This window comes from Chanodichthys erythropterus, chromosome 17 (genome assembly GCF_024489055.1).
Source record: "Chanodichthys erythropterus isolate Z2021 chromosome 17, ASM2448905v1, whole genome shotgun sequence".
NCBI lineage: Eukaryota > Metazoa > Chordata > Actinopteri > Cypriniformes > Xenocyprididae > Chanodichthys > Chanodichthys erythropterus.
The window spans coordinates 27625193-27649868 of NC_090237.1; the positions used below are offsets into that span (position 1 = coordinate 27625193).

General features: G+C 35.1%; 1 protein-coding gene across 4 annotated transcripts in view; it reads right to left on the bottom strand.

Moving 5' to 3' along the window:
• nphs1 (NPHS1 adhesion molecule, nephrin) overlaps positions 1-24676 on the bottom strand; it is a 119153-nt gene that overhangs the window by 69722 nt on the left and 24755 nt on the right. For all 4 annotated transcript variants that reach the window (XM_067365601.1, XM_067365600.1, XM_067365598.1 and 1 more), the window contains 2 exons: positions 18755-18949; positions 13472-13594 (listed from right to left, as the gene is read on the bottom strand). In XM_067365601.1, coding sequence (XP_067221702.1) covers positions 13472-13594; positions 18755-18776 — 145 coding nt within the window. In that variant the 5' untranslated portion in view covers positions 18777-18949. The remainder of the gene's footprint in view (positions 1-13471; positions 13595-18754; positions 18950-24676) is intronic.

Here is a 24676-nt window from a genome sequence, read left to right on the forward strand (position 1 = left end):
ATGGAAGATAAGAGGCTCATTAGCACAGACAGATGAACATACCCCTTCGGTTTTTCTCTCACATACTCATCAATAAACATATAAACATGCAAATGTTTTCCTCAAAACTGATTCACACATGCAAAAGCCAAGTGAATGAAAAGATAGTCAAAGGCAACAATTTTATCACAGATGTTTTCAAGCTCTCGTGCACAAATAGAAACATTTCCTGGTGAAATAAACCAAAACAGCTCCCTCCCACATGGACTTCCAGTTCAGTCACACATTATATGTGTAAATGAATGTTGATGCGGTTTTGTTATCGAGATGAAGCTGTGACAGTGATGTTTACTTTAAGGTGCACTCAGTAATTGTTTCCTCATTAAAAAGTTTCACACCATAAAGAAATGAAAAAAGGGGATAAATTATGTACAGTGACATGAGATGATGACTCCAGAAATATAAAAGCGGTTTTACACAAGCGTGGAGCACGATATCCTTCCTCTTCACTACTGGTTACAGAATGAACATCTGAAAGTATGTTGAAATATACAGTACAACATACTGAAACATACCATATCTCGAGTAATCGCTCAATCAGTGTTTCAACCGCAGAAAGACGTCAATAAAACAACTTGTAAACAATGCCACATAGTATAACATTTACCTCAGAAATGCCATTCAGTGTCCACAGCTTGTTAGTTCGCTAGAGAAATTAACTATTTCGCTACATATATGCACTATCCTATTATTAGATATATTAATTATATTTACTTAACCTCACTCAAAAAAATGAACTTTTACTGCTGTCAGTTTCACTCAAACCACCCTTGTTCACATTACTTAAAAAACTCGAAAAAGAACGTAATTTAACTGCGTTGTTTCTACTAAAATTGAGTATTGTCAGCTTTACTTAGTAAGTGTTTGTTCAGTCAGCTTAACATTGCTGTGTGAAACGCATACATTATTGTTGACATAACTAACTGTGCAGTGGATCCATAGTTCCCAGCATAACCTATAGATAGATTAGATAGATAGATAGATAGATAGATAGATAGATAGATAGATAGATAGATAGATAGATAGATAGATAGATAGATAGATAGATAGATAGATAGATAGATAGATAGATAGATAGATAGATAGATAGATAGATAGATAGATAGATAGATAGATAGATAGATAGATAGATAGATAGATAGATAGATAGATAGATAGATAGATAGATAGATAGATAGATAGATAGATAGATAGATAGATAGATAGATAGATAGATAGATAGATAGATAGATAGATAGATAGATAGATAGATAGATAGATAGATAGATAGATAGATAGATAGATAGATAGATAGATAGATAGATAGATAGATAGATAGATAGATAGATTGATTGATTGATTGATTGATTGATTGATTGATTGATTGATTGATTGATTGACAGATTTTTCCGTGGGGTGACATGGACTGATGGTTCACAATAAGACCAGGAATGTGTATTAAGAAAGTAAACAGTGTCAACGATGATGTCAGGTTCACCGAGTCAGAGAAACAGTATTTGGCCGTATCTGAATAGAGGTGAACTCATACATAGCCAGGTAAGTTGAGGCAGATGGAAGGTCATTCATCAAAACCCAACACTGCCTTAAATTGAAAACCGTCTTTTCTAATGGTCTTGTGTATCTGGCATTCACACACACACACACACGCACACGCACACACACACACACACACACACACACACACATCAGAGCCTTGTTAGACCACATGAGCAAACACAGTCTGTTAACAAGCTTTGACCAGACATGCCTCAAAAGGCCTGAATACACTCATCCACAAACACACACATACACACGGTTACACTGGGCTCAGGTGTGAGCTTTGAAGCTAAGAGCCATTGAAGCAGTCCCATTCCTCCTCCTCTGCTCTCTCTCTTTCATTCCCTCTCTCATTTCATCTCATCTTCTCGTCTTCATACCACTGATCTTTCCACTTCTTCCTTCGCTCTGCACTTCTCTTCTCATCTCCTCCCATCTCGTTCCTGTCTGAAGAGTGCAGCAGGTGCATCTGAGGCAACAGAGATAACAGCAATTTCTCCCGCTCTCTGTCTTTCCTGCTCTTACATTCTTCATTTTTAGCCCGCCGCATATGACAATAAACACGCTCAACACTCAACCGAACAAGACTTGATTTGCGTAAATCAAACCGACATACGATAAACAAAATAGTGTCCGAACCAGTTACCAACCTTAATCTAGAGACTCAAATCCACTTCCCTACATGACACACAGTCCCAATAGATGCTAGCGCTCTCACACTATCTATATACAGCATTTTCCAGAGAAAATTGGCAGAATTCTTGCTGTTTAAAGTGAGGCTACTCCTTTACACAACTCTGAATGATTTCAATGATACTTGATCTCAAGACACAATAGTAAAGATGATATTCAATGTCACTGATGTCAAACAGCATCTTGATTTGTGATTGAACATCACATTCACTCATTTATTTATCATTTAAAATCAATTTTATTATATTATTTAAATATCTAAATAAAATAAATTTAACAATGTCTACATTAATTAATAATATATTATATAAAATGGTTAGCTCCTGACCTTGATTCTAATTGGTCAATAGCTGTGTTTTATTCACGATAAAACACGGCTATGACCGCTTCACCCAACGGTTCTGTGTATCACTACACAACACTCTTAGCAACGTAAACTGTTCTCAATTGATATTGTTCATTGAAGCTTACAGTACTGTATAGAAGAGTATTTTGAGAAAAAGTTCGAGTGAGCGAGTTTATTACCTGCATTCAGATTTAGCATGTTCATAATAAAAAATCTGTTTTTTTCTGATGTATTATCTTGTCTTTTTAACAGTTAAGGGGTTTTACCATGACTGACAGAGCTAGTCAAAGCATTTGTCAGTTGCGTCTTGTACCGTGTTCACACCAATTCAGTCTTTTCAGTGTAAAAGTCTTTGCCACCATCTAATGGCGTAATAATGTAACTTCTGTTGCTGTTCGTAGTCAGGGACTATTTTTTCTGGTGGAAGGAAGGCTTTTCGTGAAAGTTTACTTCATAAAAGTTGCATCGATATATATTTTTGGCTTTAATATTTGTATTGTGTGTTAACTGTTTTATAAAAGCAATAAGGTTTTCGAGGCTAGTACTGTATCGTGAATAACTTTGCTTTGCGTCGTGCCTAACAACGCCCTTCAACCGCGACTTATTCACGATACAGCACAGCCTCTCGTACCTTGCTTACATATAATATAATATAATATAATTAATATAATATAATATAATATAATATAATATAATATAATATAATATAATATAATATAATATAATATAATATAATATAATATAATATAATATAATATAATATTCACAAGTAAAATATTAGTGTTACGGTTTGCTGCAGGAAGGAGCACAGACGAGGAGTAGAAATCCAAATACTAGTTTTAATGACGTAATCCACAGGTTAACAGGCATAGAGAAGCAATATGACAATATGAAACTGAAACTAAACAGACTGTGACAATTAGCTTTTAAGTTCTGTTTCCAGAGTTGCTACTCTCAAAGTTTATAGCAGCAGGAAAGATCTAACCATTAGCATTCACATTCATCTCAATAACACTTTGTCATACTACCATCTTTCCTCTTTTCCTCATCTTTTTTTTTTTTTTTTTTAGCTAATCATCTGATCTGAGAATGCCACATGACTAATCACTCTGGAGCCGCAGGGGGAAAAAAAATAAAAAATACAATCAGCCAACCATTGAGCCTCTTTAAAGCGTCATCATTTTTGGAGGAAGACTATGTTGGACATAGTTTTGCATTTTATTTAGTCTGATGCTATGCAGAGAAGCAAGAACACCTCCGGGCTGGAGCACTAGGACTTGCAGTTAATTTATGTGAGTGACAATCACGTATATGTGGCACAATTCATGACTCAGATACTGAATGTGGGAGGCAAAGAGATGCCAAAAAAAAACAAGATCATGGCGACTAAGCAGTGACTCTCATCAGGAATGAGATTCCAGCTGCCTGAGAGAGCGGTGTGTCATTATATTGCTGGACATACTGTGTCATATCTGAAAGTTCACCAACTTACTTCAAGTTCTTGCATCTTTCCTTTGAATCCATCCATCCATCCATCCATCCATCCATCCATCCATCCATCCATCCATCCATCCATCCATCCATCCATCCATCCATCCATCCACTTAACAGATCAGAGAAACTTGGATTATGAATATATGGAGAGTTTCTGATTTGCAAACCTTCAAAGTTTCTGGCTACACAATGTACACAGCAGCATTCTTAAAATAGCTGCAGAAAGAGGTAAACCAGTTCTTCTATAAAGATATAACCAGTGTTGAGGAAAGTTACTTTTAAAGGTAATGCGTTACAATTTTGCATTACTCCCTAAAATAGTAACTATTGTGTTAGTTACTTTTTATGGAAAGTAATGCATTACATTACTTTTACTACATTACTTTTCAGGGCCTAACACTCATCAAGCGCCAAATGCAAGTAGAAATCGGTGTTGGCAAGTATATGAAACTGTGTCGATTGTCAGTTGGCTGGTAACATTTTTATGAATTCCAACAAAGCATGAACATGAACGACACTCAGGACAGGTGACAGGCCAGCGCTGCATCATCACAAAAGTTTAAGTCTTGACAATTTAACCCTTAAATGCATACCTTGGGTCTTTATTGACCTGTGACGTCATTCACTACTCTCTTCCTCATTCATTTTTCAAAGTTAGACTTCAACCTTCTTAGTATTCCTCAATCAATTCATTATAAAGAATAGCTATAACAAGAAAAAAAAGAAAAAAAAAGAAAGAAATATTATATTATATATATATATATATATATATATATATATATATATATATATATATATATATATATATATATATATATATATATATATATATATATATATATATATATAAAAGAATGCATATTTTCTTGTTCATTTTTTGTAAAAATTTTATAGGGTCGCTAACGACCCGAGGTCAGTATCAGTGTATGTATATTTTTTTTTTTCTACACAACAAAAATAGAATCTTTGATGACAGAATAAGCACGATTCACCTTTATTCCACAAGGTGGCAATGTCTGATACACAATGATGAAGTGACGTTTCATTCAAACAGAAACAAAGTAATAGGCAAAATGTGAAATGTCTCAGTGCAGAGCAAGTACTGAATGCAATCAAATATGAGTGTCACTGTCACTTGATGGAGGATCTGGTGAAGCTATCATCGATCAAAATATTGATTTTGAAGATGTTAAAAATGATAGTTTTGAGAATATGTTCATTTTGAGCAGATGTTTTATGCCATCATCACTGTCCTAGTCAGAGCTCATTTCCCAGTACATTCAGCAAATGAATTTTTTGAGAATATGTTTGAGATCGCGAATGGGCTCATATTCGCAATCTTAAAAATATTCTCAAAAAATTCATTTGCTGAATGTACTGGGAAATGAGCTCTGACTAGGACAGTGATGATGGCATAAAACATCTGCTCAAAATGAACCTTTCCAAGCTCCAAAAGGTAACGAAATATGCTTTATTTTATTCTTCTGTAATGGTTATTCTAATATTAGATGAGTTTTATATGATCGCGACAGGTGGAGATCCATCCGAGTTAGATATAGATCCGGGTCGCTAAAGACCCGAATATGTAAGAATGGTTGGTGAAACATTCATGCATTTAAGGGTTAAATATTCAAGCACAAGAAGACATGAAAAGGAGTTCATTTCGTTGCTGTGTGGAAAGTTTTGTGTGCGAACACAACCGAAGCACACATCCAGAAAGCCATGTCAGACAAGCGCGCAAATACAAAACTGAGCTCTCTTTCACATCTTCTTGAACTTGAGCGGACAGATTCACACAAAATTATTTAAAAAATACAGAGTAAACATAGTCGGCTATGTCTTAAGGAAACATAAACATTTGAGAAAGTAAACACATGTCTAGCAGCATAATATTTCTAATGCTGTCTGTGTTTTTTTCTTTCAGACCTACCTGAAAAACCTGAAAAGCACATTTTATTTAATTTGTATATTTGTTATATTGTATTTATTTGTGCTTTTGCTTGTAATTTGACTATTTGCTCTTATTTTATTACTGACTGTTTACTTGTCTTAAATGTTTTAAATTTATATTAATTAGGCTAGTAGTTTTAGCTGTGGTATCAAAAATGGAATAGAGAATTGTTCATTTTCACTGGCAATCTAAAAAAAAATAATAAATCTAAATTTTTCTGCTATTACTCCTGATTTCTCTTAATATGAGGACAGGAGAGCTGTCATTCAATACATGGAAAAACAAAGTAACATGTATTACTTTTTTGAAAAAGTAACTATATTTAAAAGTAACCTGTTACTTTATTAGTTACTTGAAAAAGTAATCTGATTACGTAACTCACATTGCTTGTAATGTGTTACTGCCATCATTGGATATAACTGTTTATTTAATAAGTTGCCCACTTTACAGAATAAATTTTGAACAAAAATGTCCAATTTTTATTAAAATGTTACTGTATATCTGACTTAGTGTTCATAATGTTAAATACAATCACACATAACAAGTGCACTCACATTTTTTAAAGATTTAACTACTACATAAACATGTTAAATAAATAAATAAACAAACAAACAAATAAAAGATAACTGCATGTGAAATAATGTTTAAAAAATAAATAGTCACATTGTGAAATATAAGGTTACAATTAGAAGAAACAAAGTTGCAACTGTGAGATAAAGATGCAACTATGAGAATTAAAGTCACAATTGTGAGATATAAAGTGGCATTTTTAACTCTGAAACGCTAACAATGGTTTGCTAGAATGGATAGTCAGGATAAAAGGAGAAAAAGGACATGGCCACATTATTGTTCAGCATTATACGGTGCCACTTGAAGTGACAGCCATGGTTATCTTCTGTCTATGTGCGGCAAAGAAGAAAAACAAACACAGAAGTCTTGAGAAAGCTACACGGCAGTGCCTGTGGAGATAGCTATTGACACGGTTGTGGCCACGCGCTTAGCTTCTAGCAAGCCAAAGGTGATTCATCTTGAATTAGTCCATTATAAAACATATCACATGGACATAGGGAATCCAATTAAGACCCTGCCTCATCTTTTAGTCTCTCACTCTGTCTTTCTCTCTTTTTTCCTCCACCTCACCACTCCTCTCTGTAAAGACATTATGCCATTTGGATTGGATTTACTGAGGTAGATTAGAAGCAGACACAGCAAAAATCCAGCCCGAATGGGTGCAATGGTGAGGTAATGGATGGGAAAATACTGCTGCCTTCAGCACTCGCATTTGCAAACGTCCATTTCAAAACATCATATAAACAAAAATTAGCCTATAATATTTCAGTCATATATGGGAACACTAAACAAAAAGTAAAACAGAGTGATACATGTTTCACATAAGCAGAAAAGCTGGCTCAAATAAACTATGTAATTAAATCAATTAAATGAAATGCCTATTAATAATCCCCAAGGTTAATACAGTTAAGTTAGTAAAATAAGACATTAGCCTACATTATTGTGGGAGATAAGTAAAACAACAAAATAGATATATTACAAAAAGTGCATTTGAATAGTCAACTGAATGTATTGTAATAAAAAAAAATTATTATTAACCCATAGCATTCATGTAAAATAAAACGCCTAAAAAAGGCATACCCAAAGTAAATCGCATGCTGTTCTTGAACCGTTTGGGGTATTTGTATGGTTTTGGTCTGTTTTGAAAAGTATGTGTACCGCGGGCAGTACAGTGGAACACTAACAGGTTAAATTATCAATGAACATATTGACTCTTTCGGAGCATATTTGAAAAAAAAAACAGACTCGAGTCACATAATTTTAAATACTGCATTTTAAAATGTTATATATAATATATAATTTTATAATATATGACTGATTAGATATATTATACAAATTAATAAATTAGGAAATGATATGAATTGAATTATAAGGTTTTAATAATTAAAGATGTTATAATCATATTTGGAAATCGTATATTGGAAATTAAGTACAAAAGGCATGACTGAGTATTTTTTTATATATTTTTTTATATACTTAAAAATATAGAATTATCTAATGTTATACATTTATACATACAATTATTTTAAAAAATGCAATACAAATACTAATTATTTCATTTTAATTTTCAATTATTTTTTAAATAAATATAATTTCTTTTTATTTTATAATTTTAAAAGTATTATAATAATACAATTATATAAAATCTATTTTGATTATTTATTATTGTTATTTTTGTAATTATTAAAATGCACTAAATGAATATATGAAATTTACAGTCCTATTAAAAGGGTAAACACAATCTGTTGATTGTGACAAATGAGTGACTCAGGCCTACTGCTGTTGATGCAACAGTGTGTGTGTTTGTGTGTGTTTTTGTAAGTGTGTGAAACAGATTCTGTTACAGCCATAACTATCTCCACTGTCTTGTCCTTTCTCTTTTTCATTGCTGTCAATAAAACCTGCTGCCTTCCCAGGCAAAAGAAAAGCAGTCACCACAGCAACCGCCCTCCATTACAAACACACACGTGCACACACACACATCTCTGGGACAGAAGAGGTTGTGAATGCTTGATGACTGGTGAAGAAAAGGGGCTTTCAAGACCCCCTGCCTTAGACATATGGGCCGGCTCCCACCACAGGAGGCAGAAGAGATGGAAGGAAAGCAAAAGACATAGACTCTGAAAAGGATTGAGTGATAGATGGATAGATAGATCAGAAAGAAAAAGAGAGAAAGTCTGAAACAGGGAAGATTACGTATGCATTAGAGAGTGTGACTGTGAGAGAAACCTAGAAAGTGAAGGAAGGATACAGTGATGTGACGTGGACCAGTGAGCATGCTCAGTAACATTCATCTGCCACACGACGCCAAAGATTCATCTTGAAAGGTACGTTACACAAGCAATAAACTACAAACAAATGTATAAATATATGCTTAAAAAAGAAAAATGATTGAATAGCAAACCTTGAAGGTATTTGTCATTACTGTATTTTTGTTTTTCTAAGTAATATTATATATTATATATATATATATATATATATATTTTCTTTTTTTTTCCCTGAAAAGCCTTAATGCAGCTTTATTTTTTCCATACAGAAACAGTTCATAACAACTAAACACCATCATAAAAGCAGTACAACATAACTTGCATTATATTTTAACACTTTCGAAGCAGTAGACTAGCTTTGTGTGAGAAAGAGATGGAAATTTTGGTTGTTAATCACTTTAATAATCTTGATTTTGCCAAAGCTTTGGAATCTCATTTTCTTTTCAAAGTGGAACTTCAACACTGCATCAATCCAGGGTTACAGTCATAACCGGAGATAGTTTATCAGTGTTAGATTCCAAAATGCCATTAAAGATTGTGTCATAAGAAAAGTTTGTTTCTCACAAGAAATAACTATAGATTAGTATATGTAGAGAGAGAGGGGGAGAGAATTCATGAATGAATCAAACTGTTGAACACATATCAGATTGAACAATTCATTTGTGAATCGGTCTGTTGGGTCAAAGTAATAGATTCAACAACTCGCTCTATCAGTGATCCAATGAGAGCTTTTCTCAAGCTAGCACCTCACTGAATCTGTCTTCCGGTCATGTCCGAATCAAAACGAGTCAAGAACGGTTGAGTAATAACATCTTCAGAGCTTGAGTGCTTAAGGAATTGACATGTTGAAAGATCCTCAAATTGAACTTAGATTGGAAAGAACACCTGCACAGAATTGAACCAATAACTACCAGCATCTTTCACCGAAATCAATTTGACACAAAGTCAAACTCCTTCCCTGTGGTGTCTATGAATTTTTCTTCAGGTATTCTCAAGGGTGATACGGCCTCAAAGGTTCACACAATACAAAGAGAATCACAGCCAAGTCACACACCGATATATATTGCACTGACTCCAAAACTCAAAACTATGGTAAGAAATACTCACTTGGTCAAAAAGTTTTCAAATTCTTTGATTCGCCACGTGTCACCATTGCAGCTCTTAACTTCATACCTTCTTAAAAGTTTTGTACAGCAAAGGACAAAGTGAAACCGGTCTGGACAAGTTCTATAAGTACATGGATTTTAAAAAATGCAATAACAAATTACAAATTAATTTTCATTTATTTTTTATAATAATTAGAATTGAATTTTATAATATATTATAATTATATAAATAAAATTATTAGTAGCTACTGTGAAAATTAGCACATAAGCACAAAGTAAATAAATAAGCTTTACATTGATGTATGGTTTGTTAGGATAGGACAATATTTGGCTGAGATACAACTATTTGAAAATCTGTAATCTGAGGGTGCAAAAAATCAAAATAATGAGAAAATTGCCTTTAAAGTTGTCAAAATAAAGTCCTTATCAATGCATATCTACTAACAAAAACACATTTTTTTATATATATTTATGCTAAGACATTTAAAAAATATCTTCATGGAACATGATCTTTACTTAATATCCTAATGATTTTTGGCATAAAAGAAAAATCGATAATTTTGACCCATGCAATGTATTGTTGGCTATTGCTACAAATATACCCGTGCAACTTATGACTGGTTTTGTGGTCCAGGGTCACATGATCATTCTCTTATTCACGCAAATGCGTTTATCTCCCTGGGGTCGGTGGTTGCGCCGGCGATACCACCACTGTTTTTTTCTTACCAGTGTGAAAGAAACTCAAAATGCTCCTTCGATTTTAGACATACAGATAAGAGTTATACATCATTCAAAACTGTGAAATGTCTTTTTTTATTTGTCTACACTCACAGTAAAAACTAAAAATTGTTAAAAAAAAGAAAACTAACATGATTCACAATCTGCTATCTCTCTCTGAATGAAGTCCATTCTGTCACTCAGAAAATGAACCGTAACTTAGAGAATACTTATCACACAAACATGAGAAATATGTCCAAAGAAACGTTGAAATGTCAGGATTTAAAAAAGTCAAATCGAAAACACATAGTCTTTGTTTATGTAATCAAAGTTTGAAAATAGAGAGATGTCAGTCCTCTGCGAGTCACCTCATTATCCGCTAATGCTTGGTCAGATTCATGTACAATTAATCATTTTGAGATGCAGTGAGGAATAATGCTTGAAAAATTTACCTCAGAGGACGAGGGTCTGTGTAACGCTTCACAAGATGCCCTCCATCTGCTGCCTGTCCCACTGAAAATTAACTGGGATCTTGTGGTTGTACTGTAGCCTACCAAGTAAAACGCACCCCCCCTGACCAAGGGTATAATGTATATTAATAAAATAAAATAATAACTAATAAGTAGGTAAATACAAACAAGCTGGACAATGTGCCAAATCAGTCAAGCCACCGGGATTTCACTTTTCCCAGCTGCCCGCGATGGCCAGTCTGAGACTGCCTTATTTTTTAGCACAGTTATTATATTAACAATAAAAATGATAGCACTTTGGGTGAAAAAGGTCATCCTCTGTGTTCAGTCTTTTAAACTACTCCTCCACATGCATATAGTGTAAATAAAACAGTTACATCAATGAGATGATAATAGTCCACGGCCACACCCCCGTGCTAATGGTACAGCCCACGGCACAAATTACAAGACAAAAAAATGGAAAAATAGAAAATCGGTTAGATTTCATTTATTCAAATATGTATGGTCTGAAAACTGAATTGTGAATCGTTACACGACCGACGAGTGTGACTGGTTTCAGTTTCATTCTGAGGATGAAACCGAGGTGGTATGTTACCGAATGGTAAGTTCTGTCCTTTTTTTTTCTTTTTTTTTAATAACCACATGTAAATGTTATTATTTCAAAAATACAAACATATACATACATGTTACTCAGATATTAAGTTTGAGCTGAATACAGTGTAATGAGACTTTAGCCATTAATATGTTTAAGACGAAAACTGAGAAAAGCACAAATGTCAGGACATGTCAAAACTTCTCCAAGGCCACAAAATACCCTCAGACCCCAGAGGGTTAAACCATTTAAGCGCCACAAGACAAAAGAGAATGAGCTGACTGTGAATGTTGTGTGACACACATGACTCATGTGCACAGAAGGACGCAAGCTAGTTACGAGTACTCATTCGCACTTGAACAAACAATAACACAGAATTATGCCAAACTGCCTGTTTTGTCGAATATGCTCATAAGAGCAGTGTTAAGTTAAATGACATCTCAAATGAACTTAAAGAGTTCCCTTAGCGAGAAAATTTGCATCATGTTTGGCAGCGGCAGGTCTTAAAGTCACAGCAGCTTAATAAACCAGATGCTGTGATGTCTGTCATTAATGTTAATCAAAGAACAAAGGTAAACTGTAGCTTTAATAAGGATTAATCTATATTTAATTTAGATTTTATGCAGTGAAGATAGTAAAGTGTATGATAACTTTATTCAATTATTGTATTTTTCCTACTTAAATATGTAAATATGACATTTATTATAATGAGTTTATGTGAAGAGTTGATATTTTTTAAAGCCTAATAGATGTTGAACTTAAATAAAAATCAATTTTATAGAATATTAGAGACATCAGTACCAGTATTAGTATGATACTGATCTTCATTTATAAAAAAGATGCCATTAAACAAATATTTAAAATATATGTTTCTACATTAATTTGAAGAGTAACTGTGAAATTATGACAATATAAAAATATTAAAAACTCCATTGTTTTTAATTGCAATTAATAGCGATTAATTACAGAAAAACATGTGATGAATTTGCTGTTTAAGTGATAGACAACACTAAATAATGAATAATTATTTATTCTTATTATTTGACTTTGTCAAAAAGTGGTACTTTCCAAAGTTAAAAAAAAAAAAAAAGTAAAAAAAAAAAAAAAAGTGGTACTTTTTTTCCCAAATCTTCATTTCTCTCTCTAAAACCTTGGCCACTCTTAACTTGACTACTTTCACAAAAGTGTCTACAGCAAAGGACAAAGCGAAACCCATCTGGACATGTTATATTTCACTGTGGAGTTTAAAAAAGAAACTAAATTAAAAGAAAAAAGTTATCACCTACGAGCAGGAGAACCTCTCTTCCGCTCAAGTTGTTCGCGCAGGTAAGTCTCAGATGTTTCCTGATATAAGTGCCCTATCCACTGTGGCCAAGCGCGCTAACTAATTGGCCACATCACTAATGCGTGCTATCACCGCTGTCATACACCTGTGACCAATGGGACTTTATCTGAAGTGCAGCACAAGGGATTCTCCACCACACTGCAGAGAAACTCCATGGCTCATTAGTACCCTGAATGTGGCTATGGTGACAGGCTTAGGTTTGCCACTGCATGTCACCTTTTCAGTGCGTGCGCAGCCATTAGCGGCCCTGGTTGAGCGATCTGTCATGGCTAAAGTTGTCCCGCGTGCTTCTTTTCCCCATTTGCACCCCTTCCTTGCGCGGTGGTAAAAGATGGGTTTGCTTACTCTGCACATTGAGCCAGGCTGTACGGGACACAATGGCACGGCTGCTCACGGACTGGCCCACTTGGCACTCGTAGGGGCCGTCGTCTTCCAAACTAATGTTGAGAATCTGAAGATGGTACTGGCCTGTAAGAGAAAGTAGACAAAGCATGAGGCAGAAAGAAAGGAATATGAGATAAAAGTGATGTTCCAATGACTTATTGTTCTCACAGACAATGGATTGGAATAGAGACTTGACAGTATAGAATGAATATTCAGAGTTACAACGAATTAAGTTCTACTGATATCATTTGTAATGTTGTTAAGTACTATAGAAAATCATTTCAACCTGTCATTCAGCTTGACGAATAGGCTGAACGTACATCACTGATTTCAAAAGCACAGACATAATACTTGGAAGTCAACTTTAAATTAAAATTGACCCCATCTACCTCATGGCCAAGCTCATGATATTTAATAAAATTTGGAAAGAACCATTAAATACTCTTAGGATTAGTGAAGATCCCATCATGCATGTGTGGCACTATTAAGCACGGCAGGGGAAACATAATGGTATTGGGGACGCTTGCCTGCAGCAGGTTTTGGAAGGATCTATAAAGTTGATGGCACTTTGAAAATACACCAATATTCGGGATCCTGCTGAACACAATGTAGCCAAGCAATGAGGATCTGTTTGGAGATCAAATATGTGTTAAGTCATGCAGGTCTTCCAATGAAGCTCATTTTGGGAAGAACTTAGGGAGAGTTGGAAAGAAGTGCATGACATATGCGCGAAGTTTAGTTAGTCAATGCCCGGGAGAATGGCTTCTGTAATCAAAAACAAGGGAGAAGAAACAAAATATGCTTTACTTCCTGCTTTTCTATGCATTTTTTGCATAATACAATAAAACCCATTTTAATTATATGCTGGAGTTTTCCTTTCTTGCCAAATAATTTTGTCATTTTAATACCTTAACCAAGTTTAGTTTATTCTTATTTCCAAATTCCTAGCATATAGCATATACAGTACAGTCCAAAAGTTTGGAACCACTAAGATTTTTAATGTTTTTAAAAGAAGTTTGGTCTGCTCACCAAGGCTACATTTATTTAATTAAAAATACAGTAAAAAAACAGTAATATTGTGAAATATTATTACAATTTAAAATAACTGTTTTCTATTTGAATATATTTCACAAAGTAATTTATTCCTGTGATGCAAAGCTGAATTTTCAGCATCATTACTCCAGTCTTCAGTGTCACATGATCCTTCAGAAATCATTCTAATATGCTGATTTGCTGCTCAATAAACATTTATGATTATTTTCAATGTTGAGAACAGTTGTGTACTTTTTTTTCAGGATTCCTCGATGAATAGAAAGTTCAAAAGAACAGCATTTATCTGAAACACAAAGCTTCTGTAGCATTATACACTACCGTTCAAAAGTTTGGGGTCAGTAAGAATTTTTATTTTTATTTTTTTGAAAAGAAATTAAAGAAATTAAAACTTTTATTTATGCATTAAATTGATCAAAAGTGGCAGTAAAGACATTTATAATGTTACAAAAGATTAGATTTCAGATAAACACTGTTCTTTTGAACTTTCTATTCATCTAATAATCCTGAAAAAAAAAAATATTGTACACAAATATTTTGTACAATTGTACACATTAAATGTTTTTTGAGCAGCAGATCAGCATATTAGAATGATTTCTGAAGGATCATGTGACACTGAAGACTGGAGTAATGATGCTGAAAATTCAGCTTTGCATCACAGGAATAAATTACTTTGTGAAATATATTCAAATAGAAAACAGTTATTTTAAATTGTAATAATATTTCACAATATTACTGTTTTTACTGTATTTTTAATTAAATAAATGTAGCCTTAGTGAGCTGAAGAAACTTCTTATAAAAACATTAAAAATCTTAGAAACAATGTAATTGAAAAAAAAAAGTATTGACTGTCACTTTTGATCAGTTAAATGACTTATTGCTAAATAAAAGTATTCATTTCTTTCAAAAAAAAAAAAAAACGTCAATATGCAATTTTGCTTGTTTTTACAAACTGACAGTTTTATTTAACTCTAAATATTACTCAAACATACGCGGTGATTGATGTCTTGGGTTTTTAAAAATGTATTTCAAGAGTTCCCACAATTAACAAGAGATCTGCATTGGCATGTTCAAATGCTTCTTGAAATACACTTTTAATTAGCTAGAAACAAATCAGAGTAAAGAAATTACAATTGTCAAATGGCAGTGCTAAATTTGTAAGCAATCTCAAATTAACGGCCCCAATTAGCTATGAACACTGTGGAGAGAAGAACGTGATTCATTCTATTTGATGCAGCCCTTCAACATCATTCCTTTGTGTGCAAGATGCTTGTTATTTACTAGCAGAATATTGTGCCACCAAGGGGTTGTTTGTTCAACTACCATTCTGCCAGGATTAATGGCTGCTCCGGCAAAGTTTATGCAAGCTGTTCGAGCTTTGAACATTTTTCTTTAGCTCTTTTTTCCCTTTCTCCTCCCCTCCGAAGCAAACTAACATGCAGAAAATAGTATCCTGATATGACAACTTCCATGGCTGAAAAAAAGGAGGTGTCAGCCAGGATGGCAGGATAATTAACACCAACCAGCAGCAATTTTCAGATCTATGTGATCATAGAAGGAAAGGAAACCACTTTCAAATCATTAATGATTTTCCACTCTCTTGAAATTGCACTCGGTACACGCTGCCACGATGTACCAGTTCAGGGTGTTTGTGAGCGTGTGTTTGAAGAAGTCCAATAATTATGCCTCTGACAACCAATATGAAACACCAACAGGGACTCTGGCCCGTTCTCTCACTCATTTCCTTTTGCAATGTATCCGAGGGTGTGTGCGCACCTACAGTTTGTCATGCCATTTGCGAGAACTCATGTGGATACGTGGCTGCGTAACAGTAGATTAAGGTTGGCAGGGTTAACATTAAAGATGCTTTCAGCGTGTCTTTTTATGATATCATTTGTCCCTTACATGGCACTCTTTATCCGTCATGCTATCAATGCCCAGCGGCACAAGCGGTAGCATTGAAGAGCGTAAGCATTTTTTAAGCATTTGCACTTGCATTTGGCACAAACTGCCTCTCTATTGCTATGCCGGAGAGCAGCTTTTGTCCTCCATAAAGAGGAGCAGATGCTCGGGACTTGTTTCATTTTGTCTTTTAATTGGCTTTTTTTTTATATACACAATGCACACTGGCCAAGCACCATAGGTTATTCAGTGCCTCAGCCCACTGCACAATAATCTCAATTTACTCTCAATGTACAGTACAAATAGGAGTAATTCAGGACTGATTTTATCTTTATTTATATATTTATTTATTTGGAAGGGAATTGGGGGTGTATTGCAGTCCTCTCTCACTTGAAAAAAGAAAAAAAAAAGCTAATTTCTTAAATCTGTCTCCGGTGCTTAAATTAGAACCCCTTTGATAGCATCTCGCTAAGCTGTTTTTAAGAGTGCTGAGCGCATTTTGATGAGGAAGGCTGCATCTAAACTAGAAATTGATACTGAGGCATCTATAGCCATCTGCAGATTATGAGCAAAACATTTTCTAATGATTCACGCTATTAATCTTTCACGTTAAAATAAAAAAGCTATTTTTTCCCCTTGATTTATCATTTCCCAAACACTAGTGCATTTACCCAAGACAACAATATATTAAAGGTAATCTGTCAAGAGCATTATGGGTCATATTTCACTCCAAATGTCATTGTAATTATTGCAATAATAAAAGAAATACTAATTTTATATAATGCAATCACAGCGTGCTGATATACAGCTATATTGCACGGCTACGAGTGTGATATTGCGTTTATACAACAGTTCAACGGCACGAGTCTGTAAATAAATAAGAAACAACAACGGATTGTCTTTAAAAACACTCTTTTGTGAGGAACTACTTCCTTCCGCCTTGGATTTAATTCTCAAGTTGACAATTTAATAGTTGAGCCCAATTCTAAAATGTCACTTTAGAACTAGTAATGAAGGAACGTTGAGTCGCTTCATTTAAACTCATTGTAATATGTCGAGTGTTATGAGAAAGATCGGTTTAAGCGAGTGCATTACCTGCATCTAGCTGATATTCTTCAGGTCAATCATAATCACAAAATTAGTTTGAATGTCCACTGAGGAAAGCAATATCTTTGTCCTTTTAACATTTAAGACATTCCAATGACAGTGCTAGTCAATGCATTTGTCAGTTGCGTCTCATACGATGTTGTTTAAAGTAAAAATTGTTTCTTTGTTTCAGTCCATTTCAATATAAAAGTCTTTGCGACTTGACTCACTCACTCATAGAGTCTTTGCCGCCATCTAATGGAGTATTAATGTAACTTCCACTGAAGTTGAAATCACTAACAGACTCTCACAATACCAAAAAATGTGGCATGTTATTTATATAAAATAGTATTTATTGAACAATAATATTTAAATTAACAACAAAAGCCATTATAACTGTATAAAAAGTAAAACAGGAAATAAACAAGCAAACAGTTCAGTCAAATGTACAAAAGCAGTAGTGCAGGATTCATTTCAATGTAAATAAAGTTATGAAAATTAATATAGCCATTAAACCAAATCTATTATCTCTGGAACAAGTAATAGATTAATAAGACCAAATATGGCCCGTTTGATATACCCAAAACGAATTATACCATATGTTTAAGCACTACCTACAAAAGCCAGCAGCAAATTCCCAAAGGACTGGCCGAAATGAAGCTTTTCTCTGTGGGTACATGAGCACTGAACAGAACTGGAGCTCACATCTCCGAAAGTGTCTAAACAAATTTTCAAATATGTTTACATATAAATTGCATATCCATACAAATTACATATTTGTACACTCGCTATGAGAATGCTGACAGCGGAGTGATTCAAATGGTGAAATGGTTTCCGTGGTGATACTGGTAGAATATCACATGGATGGAAAGACCTCTCAGCCAATCACATTTAAGAACCAGAACGAACTGTTGTATTATATATATATGTGTGTGTGTGTTTTATGTTGAAATGTGACTTGGGCAGATTTTGTGAGATCCACTAAGTAAGCAAGCAAGTAAGTAAATAAATACTTTCAAGTTTATAAATTGTATTGTAACATTTTCTACTCGAGCTGTTTTGAGAACAGTTTCACATTCTTGTACTCTTTGGGGACAGTTGCTCGCTCATGCACATCTAACAACATGTCAGCAAACATCTCAGCAACTCGTAGACGTTTGTTTTTAATCACTGCATGTCATTCTTTCCATCCCTCAGAGTTCTCACCTTTCTGCTGGTCTCCTGTCATGCTGTAGCGTGGGTAGCCAGGCAGCGATCTCTGAGGTCCCAGGAGCAGCCCATCTTTAACCCACTGCACGGCCCCTGAGGCCCTCAGCACTTCACACTTCAGCAGAGTTGTGGCCCCCGCCTTGACCGTCACATTACGTGGCTCTGTCTTAAATGCCTGCTGCCCACATACACCTACAAAAAAAAAAGAAAAAAAAAAGGAAAAGTCAACAGAAGAAAATGGGAGGGTTGATGCGAGTCAAGGTTAGGATAGAGAAATCTTTCATTTCCGACTCAAGCTTCTATTGTTGAAGGCTAAAAACATATTTGCAGGGACTAACTAATTAAAAGTAGTGGTACTACTAAATGGACATTTCTTTATTCATTAGACAGACATTAGTTCAGGGGTTCGTTGGACAATGCCATTTTAATGAATTGGTCCTTTCTCTCAAATCTACACTGGAAAGTCTGATTCATGTTAGTGAATTAGTTCAATCCCATATGTAGCACTGAAAGTACCGATTCATTTCAGTGAATCGATTTTTCAGTAAATGTACCTGTTTGATCTCACACATTTCAGTTAAAAGCTCCCACTATAAAAATGGGATCCAAATAGAAACCAGTCATTTCTCTTCTTTAATTAGTCTCTGTCATTGTATCAAATTTCAACAACTGAAGTGAAAGATTTCTTTTGAATGACGAAGATAATTGAATGCCCTTCAAGCTTCCATCTCTTAAAAACTTTTGAGCAGTGGTGCTCATGTAGGCCATGATAGTTCACACAATCTGACACAAAAATGGTTCCTAACTGGCTTAATTAACAGTGATAGTGAGCTTTGCCTCCAAATGCACAAATACCATTGCTATTACAAATACACTGTTAAAAATAAAGGATCTTTATTGGCATTGATGGTTCCATGAGGAACCTTTAACATCCAAAGAAGCTTTTCATTGTACACAAGGTTCTTTATCGTGGAAAAAGTTTCGGTCTCACTTGTGTCCTTAACTACTATGTACTAACATTTAAATTAATCATTTGATACAATGCACTTATTGTGTACATCCATGTTTTTACATTGTACATATATATATTTGCTGTGGCGCCCAAGGAATGATTGGGGGTTAGGTGCCTTGCTCAAGGGCATCTCAGTCATTTCCTGCCGGTATTGAGTCTCCTGAATCAAACATGCAGCCTTCAGGTTACCAGTCTGATTCTCTAACCATTAGGTCACAACTGCCCCAAGGACAGGGATCTCTCCAATTGGGGAATCGAACCCCGGTCTTCTGTGTGAGAGGCAGAGATACTGTCCACTATACTAACAAGGAGCTAAAGTGTCTTGAAATACAATATGAACACAATAAGTACATAGTACATGAGGACACCTAATACAAAGTGTGACCAAAGTTTCTTTAGAATATTAAAATATATTTCACTCTATGAAAAGAATACTTCTTTTAAGAACTGTTCACTGAAAGGTTCTTTGGGGAACCCAAAATGGTTCATCCTACTATTGATTTACCATATCACTGAATATTCACTGACTGTTTTATGGAAATGTTAATAATGTGCGCTTCAGAATGCTACTATAAAATGCTTTAGTAAATTATTTTCATATTTTTATTTGAGATGTACATCATTCATGTAAATATTAAAATATTAAAAACATATTTCTATGGCTGTAGAAGTTTTTGTTGAATTCCAGTTGATAACTAAACCCTGAAATAAAATTAGGCATATTAGTTCTCATTACTCCTCATCTAGAAAACAATGTAAATAACAATGTGAATAAAAAATAACTTTAGCCCATGGTATGCAGGCAGCATGGTTTGCAAATGTTTACTGAATTTTCTCAATAGTTCTGCATACAATTATGCAGTAATCTCAGCATAATTCTGACTTCTGAGTAACATAAATTATGTTATGCTTTGTGTAAGACTGTCACATCTGGAAGGGCTGCCATGACACTCTCACCATAGAAGGAAAATCTGCCTCCCACTATGATGTTGTACTTAAGCATTGCTGTGCTGTTCCTCATCTCTGTGTATGTTTTATTGACGACAGATTGGAGCCAATTCAGCTCTGCAAATGAGTCAATAAAGTAATTACAGAGAATTAAATCTCTCCTCAGTGAGAAGGAGAGCAGGGAAAATGAAGGTATGAAGAGATCTCAAATCCCCTTGCTGTTTTCTCAGCTGTCAATACACCTACGGCTAATATCCACCCAGAAGAATAATGGCTGGGCTACAAAAAGACGCCTATTTCCTCACCACTTGGGCTGTGGCATTATGATTTGTGTGACACCCATCTGCTGATCATTCTTTCGAATGGAGTCGGCTTGTACCTGTCATAAACATGATTTAACGGGACATAACACTGACGATGACTCTCCGACGACCCCGTTGTGTAACATCAGGAATGGAATTGTGGAAACTCAGTGTGGGAGATCATACCTAATTAAAAGAATGTGATATTCAATAGTGGTTTGAGATTTAAAGGAACAGTGCACCTAAAAATAAAAATTCTGTTTATTTTTTTTTTTTTTTCCAAAAGTTTTTTTTTTTTTTTTTTTAAACAACTCAAAGTTAACTTAAAGAAAATTCTGTCATCATTTACTCACAAAACCTTTACTTTTTTCCACAAAATAATATCTTTTGAAAGTAAATGGAGTCCAAACTACATTGGACCCTCTTGACTTTTAATATATGGAGGAAAAAAAAAAAAAAAAAGTAGTGTAAAGAACATTTTAATAATATAAAGATTTTTTTTTTTTTTTTTTTTTTTTTTCACTATAAAGAACCTTTTGTCCAATGGAAAGTTTCTATGGATGGTAAAGTTTCTTCATGGAACAATCAATGCCAATTAAGAACCTTTCTTTTTTTGTTAAATGTTCATCAAACTAAAAAAAAAGAGAGGATATTTTAAGAACTTTTTACCGAAAGGTTCTTTGGGAACCCAAAATGGTTCTGAATGGCATGTTTGGTTCTGAAAAGATGGGTCTCAGTCCAAATTAACTTGCAACACGGACCAAAGACATGTAAACAAACCAAAAACACAGCATATTGTCACAAGATGCGACCCTAAAAAGGACAGAATGCTCAAGCATACTTGTTTTTTTCTCGTCATAGTTGCGATGTTGCCCATTACAGTTCTGAATAGGCATCAGAACCACATGTCTTCGCAGCAGTCTTTGTTTGTGTGTGTGACGGAGGGACTCCTGTCACTGTTTTGACTCCTTTACACATTTTATAAGCTCCTCACGAGTTCTCAGCTGATCAAAATACCATCATATGTAGGCTACATACAACGAGCGCATTTAGCCTGTCACACATCAATGTTTTGGATGTTCGAGAAGTTCCGTCTCAAAAATCAGGTTGTGAATCTATCCCTATGCCTTTAGTTTGGTATCTTTAGGTTCAATGTTAAAAATGCCAATGCAAACACCAAGCATACCAGGACTGAATGTTTTTTTTATTTTTTTTAGACCAAACAAACCCAGCAAACTGAAGGTTCGGTTTGCTCGGTTCGTTTGGTCCAATGAGGTTCATTCTCATATTATGCAGCACATTTGAACTTCCGCAAGAACCAATGAGGTTCATTCTTATGTTACACAGCACATATGAACTTCTGCAAGAACCAATGAGGTTCATTCTTATGTTATGCAGCACATTTGAACTTCCGCAAGAACCAATGAGGTTCATTCTTGTGTTACGCAGTACATTTGAACTTCCGCAAGAACCAATGAGGTTCATTCTTATGTAATGCAGCACATTTGAACTTCCGCAAGAACCAATGAGGTTCATTCTTATGTAATGCAGCACATATGAACTTCCGCAAGAACCAATGAGGTTCATTCTTATGTTACACAGCACATTTGAACTTCCGCAAGAACCAATGAGGTTCATTCTTGTGTTACGCAGTACATTTGAACTTCCGCAAGAACCAATGAGGTTCATTCTTATGTTACACAGCACATATGAACTTCTGCAAGAACCAATGAGGTTCATTCTTATGTTATGCAGCACATTTGAACTTCCGCAAGAACCAATGAGGTTCATTCTTGTGTTACGCAGTACATTTGAACTTCCGCAAGAACCAATGAGGTTCATTCTTATGTAATGCAGCACATTTGAACTTCCGCAAGAACCAATGAGGTTCATTCTTATGTTACACAGCACATTTGAACTTCCGCAAGAACCAATGAGGTTCATTCTTGTGTTACGCAGTACATTTGAACTTCCGCAAGAACCAATGAGGTTCATTCTTGTGTTACGCAGCACATTTGAACTTCCACAAGAACCAATGAGGTTCATTCTTATGTTACGCAGCACATTTGAACTTCCGCAAGAACCAATGAGGTTCATTCTTGTGTTACGCAGCACATTTGAACTTCCGCAAGAACCAATGAGGTTCATTCTCATGTTACGCAGCACATTTGAACTTCCGCAAGAACCAATGAGGTTCATTCTCATGTTACGCAGCACATTTGAACTTCAGCCAGAACCTATGAGGTTCATTCTCATGTTACGCAGCACATTTGAACTTCAGCCAGAACCTATGAGGTTCATTCTCATGTTACGCAGCATATTTGAGCTTCCACAAGAACCAATGAGGTTCATTCTTGTGTTACGCAGCACATTTGAACTTCAGCCAGAACCTATGAGGTTCATTCTCATGTTACGCAGCATATTTGAGCTTCCACAAGAACCAATGAGGTTCATTCTTATGTTACACAGCACATTTGAACTTCCACAAGAACCAATGAGGTTCATTCTCATGTTACGCAGCATATTTGAGCTTCCACAAGAACCAATGAGGTTCATTCTTATGTTACACAGCACATTTGAACTTCAGCCAGAACCTATGAGGTTCATTCTCATGTTACGCAGCACATTTGAACTTCCGCAAGAACCAATGAGGTTCATTCTTATGTTACGCAGCACATTTGAACTTCCGCAAGAACCAATGAGGTTCATTCTCATGTTACGCAGCACATTTGAACTTCCACAAGAACCAATGAGGTTCATTCTTATGTTACACAGCACATTTGAACTTCCGCAAGAACCAATGAGTTTCATTCATGTGTTACGCAGCACATTTGAACTTCCGCAAGAACCAATGAGGTTCATTCTTGTGTTACGCAGCACATTTGAACTTCAGCCAGAACCTATGAGGTTCATTCTCATGTTACGCAGCATATTTGAGCTTCCACAAGAACCAATGAGGTTCATTCTTATGTTACACAGCACATTTGAACTTGCACAAGAACCAATGAGGTTCATTCTTATGTAATGCAGCACATTTGAACTTCCGCAAGAACCAATGAGGTTCATTCTTATGTAATGCAGCACATATGAACTTCCGCAAGAACCAATGAGGTTCATTCTTATGTTACACAGCACATATGAACTTCCGCAAGAACCAATGAGGTTCATTCTTATGTTACACAGCACATTTGAACTTCCGCAAGAACCAATGAGGTTCATTCTTTTGTTACGCAGTACATTTGAACTTCCGCAAGAACCAATGAGGTTCATTCTTGTGTTACGCAGCACATTTGAACTTCCGCAAGAACCAATGAGGTTCATTCTTGTGTTACGCAGCACATTTGAACTTCCGCAAGAACCAATGAGGTTCATTCTCATGTTACACAGCACATTTGAACTTCCACAAGAACCAATGAGGTTCATTCTTATGTTACACAGCACATTTGAACTTCAGCCAGAACCTATGAGGTTCATTCTTATGTTACACAGCACATTTGAACTTCCGCAAGAACCAATGAGGTTCATTCTTGTGTTACGCAGTACATTTGAACTTCCGCAAGAACCAATGAGGTTCATTCTTGTGTTACGCAGCACATTTGAACTTCCGCAAGAACCAATGAGGTTCATTCTCATTTTACGCAGCACATTTGAACTTCC